General features: G+C 38.4%; 1 protein-coding gene across 9 annotated transcripts in view; it reads left to right on the plus strand.

The window, feature by feature from the left end:
• Positions 1-14048, plus strand: part of MRTFB (myocardin related transcription factor B) — a 69512-nt gene that overhangs the window by 19567 nt on the left and 35897 nt on the right. For 3 of the 9 annotated variants that reach the window (XM_015876467.3, XM_085513769.1, XM_015876468.3), the window contains exon 1: positions 8307-8741. The exons of the other annotated variants lie outside the window; for them this stretch is intronic. In XM_015876467.3, the coding sequence (XP_015731953.2) occupies positions 8621-8741 (121 nt within the window). In that variant the 5' untranslated portion in view covers positions 8307-8620. Of the gene's footprint in view, positions 1-8306; positions 8742-14048 lie in introns of those variants that run through there. 9 annotated transcript variants of the gene reach the window in all.

A 14048-nucleotide genomic window follows, 5' to 3' on the forward strand; every position in this document is an offset into this window, starting at 1 on the left:
AACTGAGGGATCTGCAACTAATTTATTAGTACTTTGTATCCTTAAGAATGTAATGTAGAAAAAAACCTGTACTTTTGGTGTCTAATGTTTGATACTAAATGGATAGTCTATATGACTCAGGGACGTACTTTGAATCTGAAGTCAGACTTTATGTATCTGAAGGCCGTTACCAATTTCATATTCATGAAATTAAACATCAAAAATCTCTTTCATGATGGCCAGCTTCTGAAGTTCTTTTTATGAGCAATCATGCTGAGTATGTCAAGTACATATTTATCCTGTTCATGTGATGTCATTGTTCCATTATTGTTCTGCTTCTGTGAACGCAGATAAATTGTCATAGAAGCAATGAAACAAGCTGTGATCCTAAGCTTATCCACGTTTGCTGTTTAGTATTTCATCTGTAGTTCTTCTGTGTCAGATGATTGTTTCTTTTCTTAGAAGTTCCTCCTGTAACTTGAAAATACTCTTGTACTTTAATAAATTAGTAAAATAATTTGTAAGTAAGTTTTGTATTAACTTCAGATACAAGCTGTTAATTATTTATTTTCCAAGGAAATGGCAGCAGCAAGAGACCCTGATGCTTAAGGGCTCTGGCTTGTTGAAATAACAGATAAATAAGGGGAGGGAGGGCATTACTAATTTGAGAAGTTGTCTTTCATTCCTGTGTGCCAGTTCCCTATGCCAGTTGGTTTAAGAAGAGTTACCTTTCATTATTTATCACAATTCCTCTTATTTAGTAGATCAGCTTTGTCTGAAAGTATCAGGCTCCCACAAAGATTTTTATGTCCTCTATGAGGAAATTCAATGGTAGGAAGCTCACATAATGGGCCTTGGTCTCACATCATTTAGGTCCTTTTATAAGAGTAAGTCATTTGTTGTTTTCAAGGCAGTTATTAGCACAACCCTATCAATTTTAAAAGCAGAAATGAACTACAAATTGAACTGCAGAAGAGATTAAGAGTTCATATAATTGGAGGATGTTTTTGAGGAATAAAGTCTGGTAGACACAGTAAAGAAGCATTTGATGGACACCAATACCATTTTCTTTTTTTCTTTTTCTTCTATTTCTAATATTAATTACACATCCTGCCACAGAGAATACTCTTCCAGTAGTATTTAAATAACTCCTGAGTGTCCTAAAGAGGAGGAGAATCCTGTTTCGTTTCCTGTTGTTATGGGCAAGAAAGAGCTGACTGTGTCTGACTTTGTACAGGCCTGGAAGCAGTGGCCATTTTGCGTTCCTGTTATTTTCCTGAAGTGGCAGGAAGAGCTGTGGGCACTATGATCTGATCTCCCAGAGCACCAAAACTATTTCTTGCCCATAATTTCAGGTTTTTGTCATCTTGGTTAACAGGAAAATTTGAGCTACATTTTTCAAGAAATTGTGAAAGTCTGAGTTAAAAAGAGTACGAGTAAAATTTGTATTTGATTTATTGATATTTAAGAAGCTTTAAAAATTAGTATCTGTTCTGACTTTTTACCAGACCTGGATTGCTTCTGGGGTATTTCAACAAGTCAATGTTTTATGAGGTCTAACTGTGAAAGACTACCATATACAAAAGTATCATGGCATTTCATTGAAAAAAAACATGGAATATTTAAGGTTTTCTGTTGAATATTTTCATGCAGGAGGCATTATACTTCCTGTGGGCTTCAGTAGTGATTCTTTAAAATTTCTGCTTACTTCTACGGGACTCTCTGATGCAGTCCAGTAGAAAGCTGAATTAGTATTGTCTGCATAGTGTTCAGCTGACTTGTACAAGTCACTAGAGAAAGTGCGTTTCAGTCTTTAATGTTGACAGGACAATTGTGGAAGACTTGTGTTTTGGTTTTACATGGAGTTAATTCACAGAAGGGTAAGAGAAACATGCAACAAATTTGCAAGCATGCGCCAATAGTTGTAGATGTTACTACTTTATGCTTTCCTTCCTTTGCCCCCAGAGATCTCATTCATGCAGCAAAGCTGGTGTAACAGATCAGGTGAGCATAGCTCAGTGTTCTTTGGTGCAGAGTACCATGGTATAGATTAACCTACAGTGAAACTGGTGTTCTTTGACTTGACAAAGGAGCACTTAGTTGTGCTGGCATCTGTGTTGAAGAGATTGTAACTTCCAGTTGAGTATCAATGACAAGTAGCTTGAGGGAAACAGCATCTTAAGCTTCCCCACCTAATTACTAGGTGCAGGTGTTTACTCTGCGAATAAAGACTGAAAGGCAGTTTTATTTGAGGAGTGAGAGAATGAGAAGAGCAGCAAAATATTCTACTCTCCAATCTTATCCTGTCATGAAAGTATGAAACAGAAATACTAACCCATTAACATTTCATAGTTTAATTGGGGGAAGTAATGGGAATTTTCAAGTTTATTTGCCAGATAAAGTTTAATTGTAGGGCTGAAAAATACTTCAGCTGAGTCATCTATAAAACAAACACTTGAGTTACTCAGGGTTAGAAAAACAAACTGTATTGAACATTATATGAACTTGTGTGTAATGACTTCTCAGTGCATCTATTTGTGTGTTGTAACAAAGAATCATCTTTCTGGGATATTACATGGTAGTCTTCTGGGCTCTCACCATTTTATGGTTTCCCTTTTTCTTTTGACCAGCTGTTTTCAGGCTGACAGCCATACACAATACTGAATTACTAACAAAATTCCTTTGAGTTTCTCATTAGTCTGCATCTGCTTCTGGATAATTAGCAAATACATGCTCTGCATTGATTGTGTAAACTAATTGCAATGAATTATCATGCCTTTTCTCTGGAAGCCAACTGTTGCTCATCTTTCTAAAAGCAGCAAAAGCTACCTTTTCATTGGTTCTACTCTTCAAAGACAGTTCTGGTAGTCTAATGGCAACCACTGGTGTATAGTTCAGGTCTGTCAGGTGAGCAGTTGGGCTGCTCTCATAAGTAAGGATTGGGAAGCAGACTGTCACAGTCTTAAAAGCTCCTGAAGAACTCTTGTTTGTGTACGCTTCACCTGTACTTAAATCTGGAAAGCCTTCTCTGTGTCAAGCTGCTGTATTCTTAGGAAGGATGGTGGCTGGGGGAGGAAAAATGTGACACAGATGAGTCTCTTATTTGGGAGTGAGGGGAAGAAAGTTGATGACTAGGTGTTGTTTAGCTGGATGGCCGTGGAGGAAGAATGACAAAAGTAGTAGGCATCATGGCACAGCTTAAGTACTTGTCAGAACAATATGCTGCTCACAGGCTGTACTGCACTTTCACAAGCCTCTGTATGAGAGCCAGGAGGTGGCAGAGAGAGGAAAGGATGGGGCTGTCTGCTGCTGACAGCAGGAGGGTGGATGGGGCTGATGTCCTGTGCTGCCTTCCAACCTGCTATTTCAGAGCCAGGGTGTGGGAAGGGGTTGCACATACAGATACCATTAAAAAAAAAACAACAAACAGTACTGCAAGAGCAAATTCTGCATGCTGAATTCCTAATTTCTCAGCACCGGTAAGCATGGTGTGGAGGGTCTCACTGTCACAAGCCATGCAGTCCTAGTTGTTTGAAGATACCTGTAGAGTGAGAAGTTCCTAGCTTCTGCATTTTACAGTGTCAGCAGTTCTAGCCCATTTCAGCCTGGTTCTGTGACTATACTGGGGTGAAGGGACCCATTGCCTAGGAAAGGGGGGTGGGGAAAAGGCAGGGAGATGGGCCTAGAAACAAAACAGCAGCAATTAGCTAAGGGATAAAATTAACTTACCACATATGATATTGGAATGTGAGATAACACAATATAATACAATATAATTGGAATTTAGGCTAATAAGTCAAGGAAACTAAGAGAGTGAGTGTCCAAAACCAAAGGCCTTTCCCTAATGCTGAAGGCAACACAGCTAGGTAGCACACACTGCAGAGCCAGGCAGAAAAAGAAGAGCAGTCCAGTGACTCCCAATAAGCTTTGTCTTTCCCTCTGAAAAGAAAATGGAAATGGAACAGGGAACTGTTCTGGGAGATGTAGTTCTCTTCCGAGATCCAGGTACCCAGAAATGTCAATGATACACAGAACTACAGCATTAACTCTTTTACTACTGGTGTACTGCATGATGTTATGATGTGGAATACCGCTAACAGATCACATAAAACCATGACATACAGCAACCCTTCCTGGCTTTCCAGTGACTTTCTTACCTATCACTGTGTGCCAGAATTGCCTTCATATGACAGTGGCTACTAGTTTTTGAAGGACAGTAAGTTACTGTTGTGCAGTCATTATCCACAGGTGAGAGCTTGGTTATACTCCTGAAATGTGTGTGTAATTGGATGGATCCCATACAGGCCATTGACTGTCCTGTACCACTTTGTAGGGCTGCTTCAGCTGTTTGTTTTGGTTGTAAATAATGCTGGAGTGTGCATGTGCACGTGCTCTATCCTCTGCATTGTGCATAGAAGGTTTTTCCCCATGTTGCTAATTGACATCTGCTTCTCAGAGCAGGTAAGACTCAGAGAGAAAAAAAGTTCTGAGACAATGAGCAAAAGACAAGAGTGGTAAAACCATATTAGAAGAAATTAGGCCCAAGAAATCAGCACTGTATAAGAACAATGACATTGACAAGCCAAAACCTTAAGGTACTGAAAGTCAGATGAGAATGACAGCTTGCTTTGAGATCACTACAGGGCTTGGGAGAACTGTAATTAATATGAAGTTCCAAAAAATAAAATAAAATCCAAATGGTGTATGTTGAATACTGCTAAAGGGGATGCAGGTGGTACTCAAAACAACTGAATCAAGTCTACATTGCACTTAACTTAATTATATGGTTTAGATAAACTGAATGCACCAGGGGATTCTTTTTGACATCTAGAAGAGTCACATGTGTACTCTTATATTACCTTATCTTCTACTTCTCACTCTTATCTTCTACTCCTTCATTATGTAGCACTGGTAACATACATTCTTGATATAGCTCAATGGCTTCTAAACAAATTCTTAATCCTCTGAGCGCTTAACAGATTTTGAGCTACAAATTTGATACTAAGGAATCAGGTGAATTATTTATTTATTTATTTATTTATTTCTCTCATAACAGTACAAAGAGCAGGTTACTGTCCATGGAAATACAGAATGTAATTTCTTGAGACAGCTTGGAGAGACAAAAGTAGAGGGAAGAGGGAAATGAGATAACTTGAGAACAGCAAATGGAAAACAGTTTGGATTAACATAATAAACTGGAACAGAAAATGAAGTGTATTCTAAAGACAGACCTAGATAGAGGAGTATACAAGTTTTATAAGTATACATTAGGAGTGCACATATTTTGTATAGTGTATAGGTGGTGTGTGTAGTGTGTACTCTGTAGAAGTACACAGAAGTATAGTTAGAAGAGAAGAATGGTTGGCTGGAGAGGTTGTGGAATCCTGCGGAAGTGCTGACAACCCAGCTGGGCAAAGTGTTGAGCAGCCTGCTCTGGCTGGCCATGTTGGAGCACAGACGTTAAACTAGAGGATCTCAGGATTTCAACTATTCTGTGACTTTGCTCTTCTTTAAGTTTTAGTAGTCCATGGAACATCCAATGTGAGTATTCTACTAAATAATCCCTCCTAAGAACACACAAAATGTTGTGATTAAAACATAGCTGTTTGTGTTTATTTTTGTGTGTTTGTTTTAAGAAATGGCATCAATAGAAAAAACAAATGTCTTTGTGACCCCAATAAAATTTGAATGTTATCTTATCTGTTTGGAGAGAGCAAAATGAGTAGGTGCTGATTTCCCAGTAAGTCTGTCTTTGTCATTGGTAGTGCCAGTTCCCACAATCCTAACATTCCCAGGGCATCAGTCAGTGTCTACAAGGAACAATTTTCAAATGTTAAAGCATGTGAAAAGACGTACAGGCCAAAACTCAGAGCTCTCTAGGGACTGTGACCTCGTAGAAGGAATATATTTTCACAGGCTACATGAAAGAATTCCAGCAGGGTCATTCCATTTGGTAAACTTCTAAACAAACGTCCTGTCATTTAAGTTTGATTTATAGATTTTCTTTTTAATTATCTGCTCATTGTGAAGAGATTAGGATGAGAGATTTGACCTTTGATGGACTCAATTCAGGACATCTGGTATATATGAAGAAATTCTGTTACAGAGATTGGCATTTGACTGATTACAGAAGATATGGGAAGTATGTTTTCTTTTAAAGAGATCTCTTGATCAAACTAGCTGATTCTGACATCTTTTTTTCCTAGGATTCTGTATGGATAGCTACATGCATAGCTAGAAATGCATGTTAATTTTAACTTCCAGTGTGTAATTATTCTGAATTGCTAGAATTAAATCCTAGCTGCCTATGTTATTAATGAAATGTTAGCTTGTGATACAGCTGCTGCAAGATTTTAATGTCATACAAAGAAAGCTGGTGATATACAGTAGTTACTATGCGAGTGTTTTGCAAATCATATGTAACATTGCCTGCTGAATGCCTGAATGCTGTCATTTTAAATTATATATATGTTTATGCAGTTGAATGCATATTTTTTGCTTATATACTCTTACACGTTTATTTCTTTAGATGTATATATGGATAGGTAGAATGGTAGAGTGTTCTCCATTGGTGCTGTGAACAGTGCCAGCATTGGTCCTCACCTGTATGGCTTTCACTGGGAGAAGATAAGTAGGATGTGCAGACTTCCTTACAATTTTGAAATGACCTTAAGAAACTTGTTATTTTTCTGGCAGGAGCAGCTGAGGGAGGTGGTGACCCTAATTTGGATTTTCGTTTTCATTACCACAGTGGGGTAGGATATTAGCAATATTCCAGAGAAATCTCAAATTTTTCACTTGAGTTTTTGGGAAAAAAAAACCCCAACATTTGGTGTTTTACTACCAGAAGAATATAAAGATAAAAAGTTGAAGTCTCTTAGAATCTTATGGCTGTATTTAAGGTGGATCCAAATTCACTTATGTTTGATGAATGATGTATGTGTTCAAAGCAAAGAACTTATGCACTGGTATAAAAAAAAGTCTTGCTTTGTTTCTACCCAACAAAGCAGGATAAAAGTCTTCTGAAACTTGGAGTTTTCTAAAAACAAACAAAAAAACCCTCAGTTACAGCTCAAGTTAACACATTTTTTTTCAGAGAAGTATAACAGGTATTGTTTACATGAGTATTTTAGTCTGTGTACTCAGAGCACTGTTTTCCTGTTTGAACAAGTTACTGTGCAGATGAAGAACTGAACTGAACTAACACAGTGTGAAGAACCCAGAAATTCATGGGAGTGTACAGATGTGTCCTCCTGCGCTCGGCGGAGATGAGGCTGAGCGCGGCTGTCAGCTGGGGTCAGGTGGGCCCTCAGCATGCTGAGCCAGCGGCCTGGGAAGGTGGGTTGAGGTGATGAGGCGTTGTGCAGAATGGAGTGATGGCAGCCTGCAGGGAGATCTAAAGAGGCAAAGCCATGTTTCCTTATTCCGTAGTTCTAAACTTCTAACTCAGACATCTGTCGTTGCATGTAGACTTGTCTGTATCTGATGCCATAAGAGCAAAACATTTTTTCTGAGGGGAGGTGTCCTTTATAATTTCAGGCTGAAGGATTTAAAATACCAGGGAGGAATGTGGAAAGTTTCTGTAACGACAGGGTTTGGGCCAAAGGGAAGGGAATGTGCACCTTTTGAAGTTATCTTCGATGTGTAATGGCTACTTAAAATTGCATGTGGCTTATTTCTTCGAAGTACAAACAATACGCGATAATATTCTGTTGCCTTACGGCATATGGCAGATCGTTTCAGGGGGATCCTCTTCCCCAAATCCTTCCTAACTAACACTGAAGCTGATGACTCACATAAGATAAATGTAAAGTGCTGGAGATCAGGAGCTGTGGGAGGAAATTCTTCTGAAACTGCTGGGAAATAACAAGAATTGTAACTAATGCAAAAAGTAAAACAATAAAATGCTTGTTTCTCAGATATTAACAAGGAGTAGATGCTCTCCTGTACAGCAAGGAAATGCATGGAAGCCATGAAACTCTCCTCTCACGTATTTCTGCTAGCTAAAGCCTCTGAAACAGGGATGGGGATGGGGGAACATTCCTTGACATTTTTTTCAAATGCCAATAGGCAGCTTTGTTGCCTGATGAAAATTAGTAAGAAATGAACGTGCCAGTCAGGTAAAGACAAAGTATTGCTGTTGCCTGCGGCAGTATGCAGAGCGCTGGGGGGAAGGGAGAAGTGGAAAGTGGAGAGACCTCAGCCATAGTTTGTCTTAGGTATCAGCAAATGCTGCTCCTTCAGCAACTGCTGGATTTATTTTTAACTGCTTGACTCATTCTTTGTCAGATGATTGACTGTCAAGCTGCACACTGAAACACGACTGTGCAGAAGAAGCAAGCACAGCCAGAGGAAAAGGGGAGTGGTTTTCTGGGAAAAGAGGCAGGATTTGAGAGTTGTGCTTCACAGGCTCTGTGCTGTCATCTGAGTGAGTTACAGGCTCCAAAGCAGACTGTGCATCTTGCAGGTCAACATAGACAGTGAAGAACGATGGCTGCTTTTGGCTTCAAAAAGATGTGATTGTGATTGCTCATTTCTTAGAAAGAAACTGGACGCAGTGTTCAGGACAGCAGTGTTCTGCTTGGTGACAAATTAATATTTTTTCCTGTGCTGGATGTTGCCAGTGTAAAGGATTCTCACCATGATCGATAGCTGCAAGAAGCAGCAACAGGGATTTTCTGAGATTTTACCTGCAGGAGATGTCAAGCCACTGAAGGAGAAGGAATGCCTTGAGGTGAACAGCCAGAGAACTCTCAAGGAAGGTCAGTTTCTTGTTGATTGTGGGACAGATAATTCAGAAGAACCGTGCATTCTCATTTCACAAGTATTTCTGGGGTCATACAGTATGTTGTGGAGTATCTTTGCTAAATTCAGAATTGTTAGATCAGCTTAACAGAAATTGCACTGTGAAGAAGAATGAGCGATCTCTCTCTTCAGAGAAATCTGTAGTTCTGAATTCATGAAGAACTCTGAAATTTCCTGTAAATAGTGCACAAAACCCTCCAAAATGTCACTATTGAATTGAATATAATGAAGTGGATATCGTGAAATTTGACAGTTACAAAAACCCACAGACTGTTAGTTCTGTATGAGCATTGCTAGCTTATTGCCAACACTGGAATCCTCAGCTACTGTCTTTTTCTAGTAGTATCCTTCTTTTCCCCATACTTAAATTAGATTAGAGCCTCATTTCCAGATGTCTGCTTTTGAAATTAATTCATATCTCCTTAAGTGATTGTTATTATACTGTACATTAAATTAATGCAATTCCTAAGCATCAGTTTGTAAAATACTAAGTATTTAGTTTGAGGATATTTGGAGCTTTATTTAAAGCTAACAAATGCTGCTATACCAGATTAATTTTAAGTAGTTGCTGGGCTGCAGCAGTGGCACTGCTGAGGCATGGAAGTTGTCTCATTCCTTCTAGCAGGAGATATTCTTGTATCTGGCCTGTGTTAAGGGGGACTGGGAAGAGACCGCCTGATGTCAGCTGGCAGCCCTGCTCAGCACACTGAGCTGGTGCATGATAACTTTCCAGACGCTTTCCAGTTCAAGACTCAGACTCCAACTCTATAATCAATCAGAAAGAAGCTCTATTTTGTAGTAGACAAAACTCCTTCCCTTTTAGAGCACTCAGATGGAGCTTTTGCTCCAGGTATCATTGGGTTCTTTGGTGATACAGAGATTTCTTCTTGGTTCATGCGTCAAGATTTCTTTTTTCCTTTTCCCCTTCCCACATCAGATGCCTTTCTCAGAATTTAAATCCTGGGTTTGGTTTTTTGTTTAATTTGCATCTTGATAACACTTGAAATAGAAAAAAGATACAAAGTTTCTTATAGAATTCAGTAACTGGCAGTTTATTTAACTGAGGGAGAAAAGCCATTATGTTACTAAGCAATAAGTTCAGGCTACAAAAAAAAATACTCGTTCTTATATACCAAAGAGTTTGTGGTTTGTTGTTTTGTTGTTGTTGTTGTTTTTAATGTATAAGATAATGAGTACTGTGCTGATGCACGTAAATATCCATAGCTGGGAGCTTAATAGTGCTGATTCCTTTCCTCCTAATGGAAAGACAGTGGTTGAAGAGAGAAGGCTGACAGCAGCTTCCTTCTCATAGTGTTTGCCTTGAGAACTTAAACAGGCCCACTTGAACCTGAGGGGATACAGGATTCATTCTTTCAGCATTTCTTCTTTCTAGAGCTTAGCTAAAGCAAGCAAATTATTTGTTATCTATGTAGAACAAATGATTGAAAACAGTTGTGCAGTGAAGATCTGCTGTCTTCACCTTTTCAGTTTGTAAAATAAATATGTAGTTTAGGTATTTTTCAGATTTTCCCTTTCTTGTTCAGATACTTTTCAATGTGTGAATGGTTAAAGCTGAAAAAATTGAAATTCATTTAGCAACCTGAGATGAAGCATGTAGAAATCTGTGTAATCCAGAAGGTGACATAACCTTTGTTTCCTGACCTGTTTTCTGTAAGTTTGATAAATCTAAAAATGATAGAGTTTGCTTATTTCAGGAATAAGTTCTGTTGGGTGCAGTCCTTTCTTAACTTGCTGGTTCTTTACAAGGAAAAAGAGCTTGGTGGAAACACAAATCCTTACACTGACCTCAGCAAATGAAGGCACAGGAAGGTTCCATTACAAGGATGATTTTATTTTCTTTGTGCAGGCTAATGACTAGTCAGTAAAATATATGTTGTAGCATCCTGTTGTTACTTATTGTCAGTTCTATGAAAATATTTCTTAGTTTTATCCATTTTATCAAAATTGCCTTTTGTATGAGCAAAGAACAAAAACAGTTTGTCTCTGAGGCTTGCTGTGCAAAGGTAGCTAAGCAGCTTTTTCAGATACTCCTGACGGATTGTCATCTAATACCGAGCGAACAGACAAAACATTTAGAAAATTATGTGAAAGCCTTGGATGAAATACGGACATCTTTGTGTATACAGTTAGTAAGAGAGAGTTGATGTGATCAACAGCACATATGTTAGGAATATGTTTTGGCTACATTTGTAATTGAGCAGTGAATTTGGGCAGTTTTGCTTTGTACCCTAGGTTGTTCCAGTACAGCATTAATGAGAGCATTTGACAATGTACAGCAGTGTAGGGAAGTTCTTGAAGATATTATTAAATTGGTAGAAAAAATGAGTATGGCGCTATCTTTCATGTATTAATTAGAGCTTCAGAATTACCAGTTGCCTACCAGTTATTGTAAGGAAACAAAGCTGACCAGGAAAGAATATTTTCCCTTCCCCTCTCCCCTTAAAGCGTAATTAATTTTCTGGGTTTGTTATTGCTTTTTTATTTTATTGTCTTGTGAGGAACTGTAGACTGGCAAGTCATAGAAATAGGATACAGGGCAGAATGAGAGAAGCACAAGCACTGCTCAGGTGCTTGCTGGAAATATCTTCATGCTGTCTGGTTAATGAATTGCCAGATTTAAGCAGGGGCGGTTACTTTCCTTCATCCATGCAGTTAAATCAATATTGCATGAGAATTGTTTGTTTACCAGATTTCCTGCAATTGCCTGCACTCTTGGTCATACTCTGGACTTCTACTGCTCTCCTGCGGTGGCATATAGGCATATAAAGTTTTTATATATAATGTATATTTATGTAAGTATAATTTAAGTATTTCTATATAGTGCCCCTCATCGGTGTCAGTTTATCAGATATGTTTCTCAAAACACAGATAAGAAAATGCTGAAAAAGTAGTATACTGTTTGTCATAATAAAAGGAAGCACTTCAGATGCAGTATATGGATCCTGTGAGGCTATATTACTGTCCTTAACTTTATCTACCATAAATGGTCTCTTTAATGACAGTGGGGTGATTGTCTTACAAGTAAACTAACGCTCTACAGATTTTTCTTCTTCAGTATAGCACTTAAACAGAGAATATGTATATGGTAGTGCTATTGTAGTAGCCACATGCTTAAATACCTTGATAAACCAAGATCACAGTGTAGTAATTATATATTATACATTATCCGTATACAATTAGAGGATACTGTGACTATCCAGGAGTTCTAAGAAAACTTCCTATGGAACTCCAGTCATGCCAAGATTTCCCAAAGCTTTCAAAGACAGTAAGGCCTAAGGCCACTGCTGCCAAAAAATAGGTGTCAGCCTTGTCCTGTTTGCTGCCGTCCTCTTTCTTGTGCTGGCATTAGTGATTATGCAGTCCTGAAGTAAGCTGGATCAGTGCATAGGTATCACTGAAGGCTATTTCAGTAGTCTTAGATTTCCCAAGTTAGAGTACTGACCTGGCAGGCTACGTCTTTGCTGGTATTGCTGCAAGTGGAGCAGCTGTGGTTGGAGGGAAGAAGGGACCATCACCTCTTCATTGGCATTCTGCAGTTGTAGATCAGATTGAGTTATGAAACCAAACTCTGAAGCCTCTCTGTTTTGTTGCTATGCTGGAGATTTCTTTTCCTTTAACAAAGCACCCATCAGTGCATGTATGTGCTTCCAGTCTTTCTGAGGCAGTAGCTTTGTTGTCACTGACTCATCCACTGAGTAGGCCCCCACAGAAGTTACGTTATTGTCTACGTAGCAGAATTGACAGAGTGCCATTGCTTCCATTCCAGGTTTCACCAGCCATCTTAAATATAAATTCACCTTCCTTGTTTTAGGTTAATGTGTAATCTTATGACCTGGGTGATTGGCCTGGGTACTCATTTTGTTTGCTGCCTCTACTGTGCGTAGGAAGACTGTGAAGAATGGAGGTATTAACTTCCCAAGAGGGCTTGTCTGGAAATCATCTGTCATCAGTCAATGTAATACGCTCCAGACTTATCTCAAAGCAAGTCTGTAGCTGATGCAGAGTTTGAACCCATTAGTCTCTTGACAGTGTGTTTCTGAGCTGATAGTAATGATGGAGGAAATACAAATCTGTTTTAAGAAAACATTAATAGACAGCAAAGAGTTATTGCAGATTTAGAATATGTAATTACTGTTAATATACTTACTGTGTGCAACTTTACAAAATGCTTTTGTTTTTTTAGATTTTACACCCAAGGTGGTGGGTCGTGTTGTTGTTGTTTAATTTGAAAGATTTTGAAAGAATTGTAAAAATACAGGTTTTGGTTTTTAACATATACATACATATATATTCATCCCAGCAGACCTTCCAGTAATTTTAGCGGCTGCTGCATGTTCTGACTTGTTTCTAAGCAACGTGTTCCATAGCAATAGGAAAAGATACAGACTGTTCTATTTCCTACTCATTTAGGCTTCTCAACTAATACTGTTGTGCTTCATTTTCTGTTTTTAATGATCACACTTCGCTATCCTTCTGGTCTAGTTTTTTATTTCCTACTTTTGGTAGCATAATGTTACTTCTGGAAACAGCTGTTTGTACAATATTACTGCTTAAATACAAAAGCTTAAATCACAGCGCTGTAGGATTTCCCTCCAGAATTTGGATAAGATGGTTTGAAACAGCCCTCAGTAGTCTCTGCTGCCATCATTTATAAGATAAAGTGATGGTATGACTGAGTATCTGCTAAAATGAATATGCATAAGAGACAGTTTTACTTTTCCTGTGTTGTGTTGGATATGTTCTTTGCAGAAAATTCACACACGAAATAATAGAAAAATATACATAAAAATATGCAAGAAAAGGTAAGGGATTTTTTTGTAAAAATAGATTTTTATTTTTTTAATGACACCAGCATATGCAGAAGTTCTGGGTTTAGGCGGTGTGAGATTTCTTTGATGATTAATCATTTCTATTTTAAAATCATTTAACAGGTAGCATCATCTTCATGCTAGTGGGTGCGCAGTACAAAGACTGTTGATGCATTTTATCTTTAACCTGCTGAACAAGGTAGAATCACTTCCAACAAATCACAGGCAGATAATATTCTCACAGCTTTCTCCTTACTTCTCCTTCTTTCTTACTACTCCTTCTTTCTTAGGCATGCCATATAAATGAGAAGTTCACTATGTCATCAGATTTCTGAGTTTGGACACACAGAAATGAGTAAAGCTGTGTGCAAACTAGTTATTGTATTTACCATTACCATGGTTTGCTTGTGAAGGCCACTTGCCATCTGTTAAAAC

The sequence above is a fragment of the Coturnix japonica genome, chromosome 13 (genome assembly GCF_054131305.1).
Source record: "Coturnix japonica strain WE chromosome 13, WE-NBRP24, whole genome shotgun sequence".
Taxonomy (NCBI): Eukaryota; Metazoa; Chordata; class Aves; order Galliformes; family Phasianidae; genus Coturnix; species Coturnix japonica.